Below are 10,381 nucleotides of genomic sequence, written 5' to 3'. Positions count from 1 at the left end.
GCATTTCTGTCTACTCATAGTTTTCTTCTCTTTCTGGTTTGCTAGGAGACTTAATTTTCCAGAAATAGTTACTGAACTTTATTAAATTCTTTTCCTATGTCAACTGAGACAATTTTATATTTTTCTTTCCCTTTTAGTCTATTAATGAGGTCAATTTTGTTGCTGGTGTTTCTGATGTTGAACTATCCTTTTATGCCTGGAATAAACCCTACTTGAGCTTGATGTAATATTTTAAAAACTAAGGGTGTCTTTGAGCCTCAGCTTCTATATGAATGTTTTGGTAAAGCTTGCTTGCTTGCTTTTTCTTTCTTTCTTTCTTTCTTTTTCTTTCTTCTTTCTTTCTCTTTCTTCCTTTCTCTCTCTCCTTCCTTCCTCCGTTTTCCCTAATTTTTATTTAAATTCTATTTAGTTAACATACAGTGCAATATTGGTTTCAGGAATACAATTCAGTGATTCATCACCTACATACAACACCCAGTGCTCATCACATGAAGTGCCCTTCTTAATACCCATACGCATGCTGCCTATCACCCATCCACCTCCCTCCATCACCCCTTGGTTTATTCTTTGTCTTTAAGAGTCTCTTATGGTTTGTTTCCTTCTCTTCCCCACCCCAATATGTTCACCCACTTTGTTTTTATTTGTTTTTATTATTTATTTATTTTATTTTTTAAAAGATTTTATTTATTTATTTGACAGAGAGAGGCACAGCGAGAGAGGGAACACAAGCAGGGGGAGTGGGAGAGGGAGAAGCAGGCTTCCCATGGAGCAGGGAGCCTGATGCGGGATACAATCCAAGGATCCTGGGATCATGACCTGAGCTGAAGGCAGACGCTTAATGACTGAGCCACCCAGGTGCCCCCCGTTTTGTTTTTTAAATTCCACATGCGACTGAAATCATATGGTATTTGTCTTTCTCTGAATGACTTCTTTCCCTTAGCGCAATACCCTCTAGTTCGATCCACGTTGTTGCAAATGGCAAGATTTCATTCTTTTTTATGGCTGAGTAATATTCCTGTGTGTGTGTGTGTGTGTGTGTGTGTCTGTATTTTGCTTCCCCACCCCCATCCTATGTTTTCCCAGAGCCCGTTGTTGTATCACTGCTATGAACTTACAGTGCTCTTGCTCATTGCTGTTCCTCTCTTCACACCATTGATGGGGAAATTGCTCAGGTCTCATCTTTTAAAATAGTTATTTGGAGGTGTAATTTACATACCATAAAAGTCACCTGTTAGAAGTTTACAATTCAGTGTTTTTAAAATAAATTTATAGAATTTATGCAAACATCAACAGACCAATTTTAGAACATTTCCCCCTAAAATTCTCCCTGTGCCAGTTTGCAGTCAGTTTCTCCACCTGCCTCCAGCTTCGGACAGCCACGTTATCTAATGTGTCTGTCTCTACACGTTTGTCTTTTCTGGACATTTCGTATAAATGGAAACAAGTAATATGATTTCTTTTGTGTTGGTCTTTCACTCAGCATAATGATTTTGAGGTTTATCCATATATTAAGATGAATCAATAGTTTGGTCATTTTTATTTCTGAATACAATTCCATAGTATGGATATGTCACAATTTGTTTATTCATTTACTAGTTGATGGATATTTGAAATGTTTCCAGGGGTGCCTGGGTGGCTCAGTCAGTTAAGCGTCTGCCTCTGGCTCAGGTCATGATCCCAGGGTCCTGGGATTGAGCCCTGCATCAGGCTCCCTGCTCAGCCGGGAGTCTGCTTCTCCCTCTCCCTCTGTCTCTCCCCCTGCTTCTGCTCTCTCTCTCTCTCTCGCTCACTCTCTCTCTCTCTCAAATAAATAAAATCTTAAAAAAAAAGAAATTCTTCCAGCTTTTTAGCTGTTATGAATAATGCTGTTATGAACATTTGTGTACAAGTCTTTGTGTGGACTTATGTTTTTATTTCTCTTGGGTAGATTCCTAGGAGTAGAATTGTATCATTTTACATCTCCACCAGCAACATATGAAGGTGCTTGTCCCTCTACATCCTCATTACCACTTTTTTTTTTTGATTGTAGAAATCCTAGTGAGTGTGTAGTGGTATTTAATTGTGGTTTTAATTTTCAGTTCCTCAATGAGTAAAAATATTCAGCATCTTTTCATGTGATTATTAGTTATTTGCATATCTTTTGTGACGTATTTTCAAATCTTTTTCCTGTTTTTATTTATTTATTTATTTTTAAAGATTTTATTTATTTATTTGCCAGAGAGAGAGAGAGAGAGAGCAAGCACAAGCAGGGGGACCAGCAGGCAGAGGGAGAAGCAAACTCTCTGGTGAGCAAGGAGCCTGATGCAGGACTTGATCCCAGGACCCTGGGATCATGACCTGAGCCAAAGGCAGACACTTAACCGAATGAGCCACCGAGGTGTCCCTCTTTTTCTTTTTTTAAACTACATTGTCTTCTTGTTATTGAGCTTTTCTCCCAGGCTGTGGCTTGTCTTTTCATTCACTTAGGGGTGTCTTTTGAAGTGGAAAAGTTTTAAATTTTAAAGAAGTCTAATATATATATTTTTTCTTTTTTGAGATTGCATTTGGTATTATGTCCAAGAACTCATTGCCTAACTGAAGGTCATGAAGATTTCTCCTAATTTTTTGAGGTTCTTGGATCTGTAGGTTAATGCTTTTAATTAAATTTGGGAAGTTTTGGCCATTATTTTATCAAAAACTTCTCTACCCATTTCTCTTTTCTCCTCCTCCTCCTCCTTCTTCTTCATCCTTTTTTATTTTTATATTTTGCGGTTTTATTGAGTTTCTCTTTTTTCTTTTTAAGGGATTCCTATCACACCTACACTATTGTGCTTGATGTGGTCCCACAGGTCTTTGAGGCTTAATTTTTCTTCAGTCTTTGTTATCTGTCTTCTTTAGATTGAATAATTGCTATTGTTCTCTCTTCAAATTTACCAATTCTTTCTTCTTCCATCTCGTATCTGCTGTTTACCCTTCTGGTAAATTTTTACTTTTATTATTGTATTCTTTACCTCCAGAATTTTTATTTGGTTTTTTAAAAATATTTTCTATCCATTTATTGAGATTCTCTACTTTTGGTTTATTGTCATACTTTTCTTTAGCTTTTTAAACACAATTTCCTTTCATTCTTTGATATACTTATAATAACTACTTTGCAATTTTTGTCTGCTAAATCCAACATTGGGGATACTCAGAGGCAATGTCTCTTGTCTGCTGTTTCCCTGCATATGGGTCACACTTTTCTATTTCTTTTTATATCTCACATTTTTTTTGGTCAAAAACTTGAAATTTTAGATAATATATTGTAGCAAGTCTGGATTCTGATTTTAACCGCCAGAGGGTTTTTGTTTGTTTAGTAACTTTCCTATGAAATGGGTCTCCCTTGTGGTGTGTGGCTGCTAATATCTGCTTACTTAAAAAAAGAAGTGTATACATATGTGTGTGTATATAATATATATTATATATAAATATATAAAAGTAAAATAAATACACACACACAGGCACACATATACTTTTCATAGTGCTCTCTCTGGTCTGTCCTGCACATGAGTACCAACTCCAGGTCAGCCAGAAAGCCATATGGAAAGGTTATCAGGTACCTCCAGGAGAGTCTCATTTCTTGTATTTCCCTCTTAAATTTGTGGCTAGTTCTTCAGTCTAATGTTTGTTCCAAATAAGACCCTATCTCAGACTGTTGTGATGATTGGTTTTCCTTGTTTGTTCACCACTGAGGTTGATACTTATCACACACTGAGTATCAGATTTTCCCCTTTAGCTCCAAGTCAAGTCACCCCTTTGTGGCAGTGGAGATGCCGGTCACACACAGCCTGGTCTAGCTGTTAGAACTCCTATACTAACAGATCTCAGAGGTGAGGGTGGGTTGATGGGATCAGCCCCAGGCAGCTAGGCTGAGGAATTCCTACTGTTCTTACCCAAAGTTTGTCATTTAAAAAAAATTTTTTTTTCTTTTTTATTTTTTAAATTAATTTTTTATTGTTATGTTAATCACCATACATCATTAGTTTTAGATGTAGTGTTCCATGATTCATTGTTTGTGCATAACACCCAGTGCTCCATGCAGAACGTGCCCTCTTTAATACCCATCATCAGGCTAACCCATCCTCCCACCCCCTCCCCTCTAGAACCCTCAGTTTGTTTTTCAGAGTCCATTGTCTCTCATGGTTCATCTCCCCCTCCAAAGTTTGTCATTTTTTATGAATAAATCTTCTCAGTTTGTTGGATGCCTTTGGTTGATTTCCAGAGTCCTGAAAGAGCTGTTTTGGTAATACTGTCCAGTATTTCAGTTGCTTCCAGGGAGGCGATTTGGTGACCTCCTCCTCCTGTCATGCCAGAGGTCCCAACTTACCTCAATTGTTTTTCTATCCACAAATTATTTTCTTATTTGTTACACAGTTTTCAATCTATGATAATTGACCTCTTATATTTAAATGTGATTTGCTTTAAACGTAAATTCCAGGCAAAGGTCTTAGGTTGATAGTTGGCCCTCAGAGAAAAAATAACAGTTGAACCTCTCTTAACCAACCCCTACTAAATCAATTCACTACATTAACTGATGTAATTATATAATTTAATTAAGTATTATGTAAACCAATGAACATTGAGTATGAATAGAGGGCTATTTCTGTGAAAACAAAATCACATGCTTTGAAAAGACTCAGTAAATGTGAGTTGCTAAAACACTGCTGTTGAATTAAGGATGGGTAGGATGACTATCAATGATTGCAGAGAAATAGAAAGATATGGAATGATTTTTGCATTCAGATTACCTCTTAATTGTCCTTAAATTTTTACTTTGCTTAAAAAAAATAGAAACTAGAAACTGTACATGGTGAGTTATGAATGTGGCTTTTGAAGAAAGATGAGCACAAACTTTTATCAATGTTCTAACATCAAAGAAAACGTCTTGACCCTCCATAACAAGTTAGAAGAATAAAACATGTTTATATTTTAAGTTACAATAAACTATGATGTTATGCATCGTTTTTGATTAACCAAATTATTATCAGTTCCAATAAAAAAAAGTGGTTTCTCTACTCTTTCATTACTCTAGGCACCGGGGGAGACCTTGGATAGGCTGGTTGCTGGCTGCCTGCCTGGGATGCTCCCCCAGACTCTGCAGTTGGCCTCTTGAATTAGCTCAAGGCACACTCCACCATCTCCCACTCCATAGTGGAGGGAAAGGAGTAGAGGTTTGGGTGGGGACCATGGCTAGTGTGGAAGCCATTGTGCATGTCAGGAAATCTTTAGACAGTTGAGTGGAGAACTTCAAGCTCTTTTGTCTGTTTGGGAACTCTTGAGACTTCCATGTTGATAATGCTTTGAGGGAGTCTGAGACTGCTACTGTTGAGAACTATGCCCATCCTGGGAAGACAGGAGTGAGCAGCTTTATACATTCGGGAGGAATAGTATCATTTCCTAGACTTTGTCTATTAGGGTCAAGATCAGTTGGTGGTTGAAGATTTAGAGACAGACTAACCAAGAATCTGCATCCAGAACACTGAAGAAACTCTTTGAGTGACATGGGGACATGTGGTCTAGCTCAACGCACCAAGGCAGTGCCTTTAGATGGGAGTTCAAGGCTGAAAACCTGTGGTAATGCATTCACCCAGAATATTATTTTCTCTTCCTCTTTCCCTCAGGCACCTGTGATAACCCTCAAATATTTGGCGGTCATGTAATTGGGTCATGTATACAATAAATCATGCATCTGGATTCCATATCAAATATTTCCCACTACCAAGGAGACAGACAGGGCTATCCTGTCCTCCACTGTATGCACCAGTATGTATTCATCCCAAGTTTCACTTACTCAGCTAATCTGAAAACACATTCATACTGAAAAGTTAGGAAGGATTGTCCTAACATTTTGTTAAAAGGGATAACATGAATGTGAGATTTTAGGCACTGATGTTAGTTGATGGGGAAGAAAATTTTAGGTCTGTGAGACTTTTAGTGCTACCCAAACCATATTAAGAGGAAGCTGCTCAGTTTCTTTCTTTTTTTTTTTTTTTGCCAGTGCTACAATGCCTGTTTAATTGAAATCTTGTAATAAAAGTTTAAATACATAAAATGTTTTTTTATCAAAAGAACATCCCCCGCACCCACAGCCTGATGCGCATAGAGCAGGGGCAGTGGGAACTGGCTACCTACAGGGAATGGAGAAATGGCAGGTCCAACTCTTGTTGGCTTCGTATTCCTCAAAAAATGCTCTGTGAGTGAATTCAGAGTTCAGCTGAGTGAGAACCCTACCCCACGCTGGCTTTCTTCAAGTAACTCGAGTCCACACAAGGCATTCTATACCATGGAGAAAGCTCCTCTTGGCTTTCAGAAGACAAGGAAGAGCAGGGCTTCGTGTCTGGGCAGCACTATGTTCTCAGTGGTGCATTCCATGGAGTGCACCTACTCAGGGGAGGCCGTCAAGAAGGCCAAGGGCCCGATGCGCTGCTCCGCACAGGAGTGGCAGAGGTAGCCACCCTTGTTTTCCTTCCTGTTGCTGTAAGCGATGGGGAGCTTCTTCATGGTGAGCACGGTGTCCATGGGGATGGAATTGTTGCACTGCCCCACGCAGCAGCGCACCACTCCGGTCTTCAAGACATTACTGGTCAGCTCTGCTTGGAGGAAGTACTCCCCAGGTAAAGTCAAAATGTTCTCCAAGGATTTGGTCATGATGAGACGCTTCTTGGCACGGGTTACTGCAACATACAGTAAATTCCATTCATCCTCAGAAAACGACTCGACTCTGAAGTGGGGCAGCTGCGCGAGGTTGTGCCTGGCACAAGGCACTTTCACAAAATCATCCAACACATGCACGGTGTCAAACTCCAAGCCTTTGGCTTTGTGCACAGTGCCCAAGATGTACTCTGCAAAGTCCAGGTCTTCTATGTGGCACTTCTCTATCCTCTGCACCAGTTCTGGAATCCGGATGTTATACTTCTCAACGACTGCAATCTTGGCTTCTAGCTCCTTGTCCTCGGCTACAGTCACATACCTCTTGAAGCCACTGAAGCCTTCTTTGTGCACCCATCTTCTAATAAACTTGTCTTTAATAACGAGGTTCTGTTTCTTCCGTTCTTCCTCCGGCTGAAGAAGGATCCAAATATCAATGATTCTGTCCAATCCAAAGGATTTAATCCCCCCAATCAGATGTATCCTCTCAGGGACTTCTCCTTCGGTCACCCGCACAACCTCATCAAACACGTTGGCATTGGTCCGGGACAACAGGGCCACTTGGCCTTTGGCATCACCTCTAATGCCACTCTGATGGTTTTCTCCAACCAAAGTCTTTTTCCTTACTCGCTTGCAGACATCCAAGATAGTAGCTCCCACATATGCTATTTCCACGCCAAACCTGGAACTCTGTGTGAGATAGAAGACGTACGTGTGAGGGACTGTAAACAGAGCATTGACTGCACCACGGAAGGTATAGATCTGTTGATGTGGGTCCCCTACAAAGATTTTCCCTCATGGCTGAGACAGAACTATGTTCATGATAGCTGGGGTACAGTCCTGGGCCTCATCCACAAAGATGGCGTCAAAAGAGGCAAGCAAAGGCTTGCTTAGCTGCCAGAGTTTCAAATAGCCATCATGAGTCATTTGGTAAGCCTCTTCTTTGCATTCTCCCAACTTCCGCATGTTGTCCCAGAGTCGGCTGGCTTCAAGGACACCATTCAGCTTCTCACTCTGTTCAACCATGACTCTCTGTCCTTGGCTGTTCTTACACCAGATAGGCATGTGATCAATAGTCGGCTCCTCGTCGGCCGAGGCAAAGAATTTTTCTAAAGTCTTACATACTAGCTTGGCCCTTATGAATCCACCTTTCCCTTCAGCGAGGACAGAATTGACCATGAAGGGGGTCAACTTGAAGAGATTCAATTTCTTCTTTAATTGGTACTTCTGCCCGATGTGTCCATAGGCCATGGAATGAAAGGTTTTGCAGATGACATTGCTGGTGAAGACTAGCCCGGCCTGCTTTGCGATGCTCTTGTTGAATGTCACATACAGAAACCTGCTCTCAGACCACTTCTCAGCATACTTGACCAGGGTAGAGGTCTTCCCGGTGCCTGCAAATGCCATAATCTTTACCACCTGGAGAGGTTCCATCTTGTGGCTCAGAATCAGCTGTTGTTCATGTGTAAGTTGGATGGCTGTTTTCTTGCCTGGCCAAACTGATGGTTCCTCTTTAACTTGTCTGGCCTGAGTACAGGAATTCTCCTGAAGATACAGGCAATAGAAAATGTTGTAGTGAATCTGGTTGCTGATGTTGACCCCCTTCTCCCTCATGGCGTAGAGAAGCACAGTGATGCAATACAGGGTCTCAGTGATGTCTGGCATGGTCACGGTGGAGCTGGGCCTCTGGAGGCAGAACAGCAGCTGCTGGATGTCATTCACGCTGCTGGACAGCAGGACGATGGTCGCTACCAGAGCCCACACGTTGACACCGGCAGCCGCCACATAGAGATCAGGGAGGTGCTGACGCACGCATGCCTCTGCCTCAGGAAGGAGGAGGTGGTCCCTCAGACTCCACAGCGCCCGTCCAGGGTCCACGCTGGGGGAACATTTCATCGTGGCCATATAGCAGATGAGGTTCAGCACACACAAGTCTGACTCCTTCTCAATACCATAGTTCAACAGGATGCCATCCGCTTTGCTCACAGCTTGCTCTTCATTCATCAGGTATTGATGATACAGCTTTTTCCAAGGAATGAACAGCAGATCACTGATGATCTCTCTCCAAAGGTGGCACACTAGGCTCACATTCCAGTAGAGATCTCCCATGGGGAAGAAGGCAAAGATGTGCCTGAGGACTTCACTGGGGAGGCTACATGTGTGGCTCTGGGGTTCTTGGCAGGGCAAGGTCCCAAGAAGCCCATAGTAAGAGTCAGGAATGGGATCAGGACCAATGTCCTCCACTTCTTGGCCAGGTTCTCCAGACTCTGCGGAGTGCCGTGACAGAGAGTCCTCGGCTTCTTGCCTGGCTTCCCTGGGTCTTGCGCACGACAGGGACAAACGATGCCGTGGAGTCTTTTTAGAAACCCCATCCCACTGACTGGTCCCTGTCCCTTGATTCCTGTCGTCCTCAAAGGACCGAGACCGCTTCCTGGCAGGCAGAGTGGATCCCGACGAGCCCAGTCTTACTTCGGCATCACCTTCCTGAGGCAGGGCACAATTGCTCTCTGCAGCGAAGATCATTCCCCCCTCCGAGTCCTTAGAGGTGTCCTGGCCCACAGAATTGCTTTTGGCCATGTCATTGATGCACCGCTGGTGGCTGGCTGGGAAGAATTCAGTGTTGTATCTTTGACATCCTTGACTATGGCACTCCAGACCGGGCCTCCCGCCACCGCTGCTGCCGCCGCCGCAGGGCCCGGGCCACCCAGCCTCCCAGTCCTGCTCAGTTTCTTTTTAAAGATTTATTTGTTTATTTGAGGGAGAGAGAGAGAGAGAGCATGAGCAGGGAAAGGGGCAGAGGGAGAGAGAGCATCTCAAGCAGACTCCCTGCTGAACGTGGAGCCTGGTGCAGGGCGTGATCCCACGACCCAGAGATCATGACCTGAGTTGAAATCAAGAGTGAGAAGCTTAACTGACTGAGTCACCCAGGTGCTCCAGGAAGCTGTTCAGTTTGCATAGATTCTAGACTGGGCAGAGCTAGCTGCAGTGATCACCATACAAGGTGTGAGGCTCTTTACCTGAGGAAGCAGGTAAAGTTGTAATGATTTTGAAAATCTGGTTATCTTGATAATGGATTGAAAGATCATAGAAAACTTTTTATGTGTTCTCCAAAAACATTGTGTTCACTGAAATCTATATATATGCATCTATTAAAAAAACAAGCATGGAAAAGGCAGAATTTTAGAATTCCTTGCCCTATATAAAGTCTCATGGCTTAGTTGAAATAAGCTTGGTGCTTTTTATTCACTTGTTGAATCTGGATCGAGGTCTTGATTCTCAGTCTTTTGTCAACAGTGAGGAAAGCAATGAAGCTCTGAATGAAAAGTGACCTTAGGAAGACAATGCAGATACTCTCCCTCCAGAGGCACCCAACTTGGGAGAAAAATCTTAATAATGGTGCTGAGATCCTGGAGGACTTAAGGTTTTAAAAAGGGTGGAGGCTTGGCATGAACTTGTTAGAGACCCAGGGGCTGAGAGGCTACAGGGTTTCTGCTAAGGACTAGAGCAGGGCCTCTCTGTATCTTGGGGCAGAGAGGGAAAGAGAAATGGCTTGACTCACCTCCTCCTCCTTTCTGCCTCCAGCTCTTTCTTATCCTCCCAACCCTTCCTTTGCAGGCTTTTTGCACCATTACCCAATAAGGAGGGAGAGCATAAAGCCAGCAGAAGAGAAGGAGGTCCTGGAGGTTCATTTGGAATGGGTTTCCCTCCCTCTCTC

General features: G+C 42.6%; 1 protein-coding gene across 1 annotated transcript; it reads right to left on the bottom strand.

Moving 5' to 3' along the window:
* Nucleotides 1-6,324: 6,324 nt before the first annotated feature.
* On the bottom strand, nucleotides 6,325-9,258 carry LOC110569617 (F-box DNA helicase 1-like). Its single transcript, XM_044916105.1, is given in 1 exon segment — nucleotides 6,325-9,258. A coding segment is annotated over 1 exon segment (2,919 nt). The 5' UTR covers nucleotides 9,244-9,258.
* Nucleotides 9,259-10,381: the final 1,123 nt, after the last annotated feature.

This window comes from Neomonachus schauinslandi, chromosome 1, assembly GCF_002201575.2.
Source record: "Neomonachus schauinslandi chromosome 1, ASM220157v2, whole genome shotgun sequence".
NCBI lineage: Eukaryota > Metazoa > Chordata > Mammalia > Carnivora > Phocidae > Neomonachus > Neomonachus schauinslandi.
Note: the sequence above shows the minus strand (reverse complement) of the source record. Positions and strands in the feature narration are given on the sequence as shown.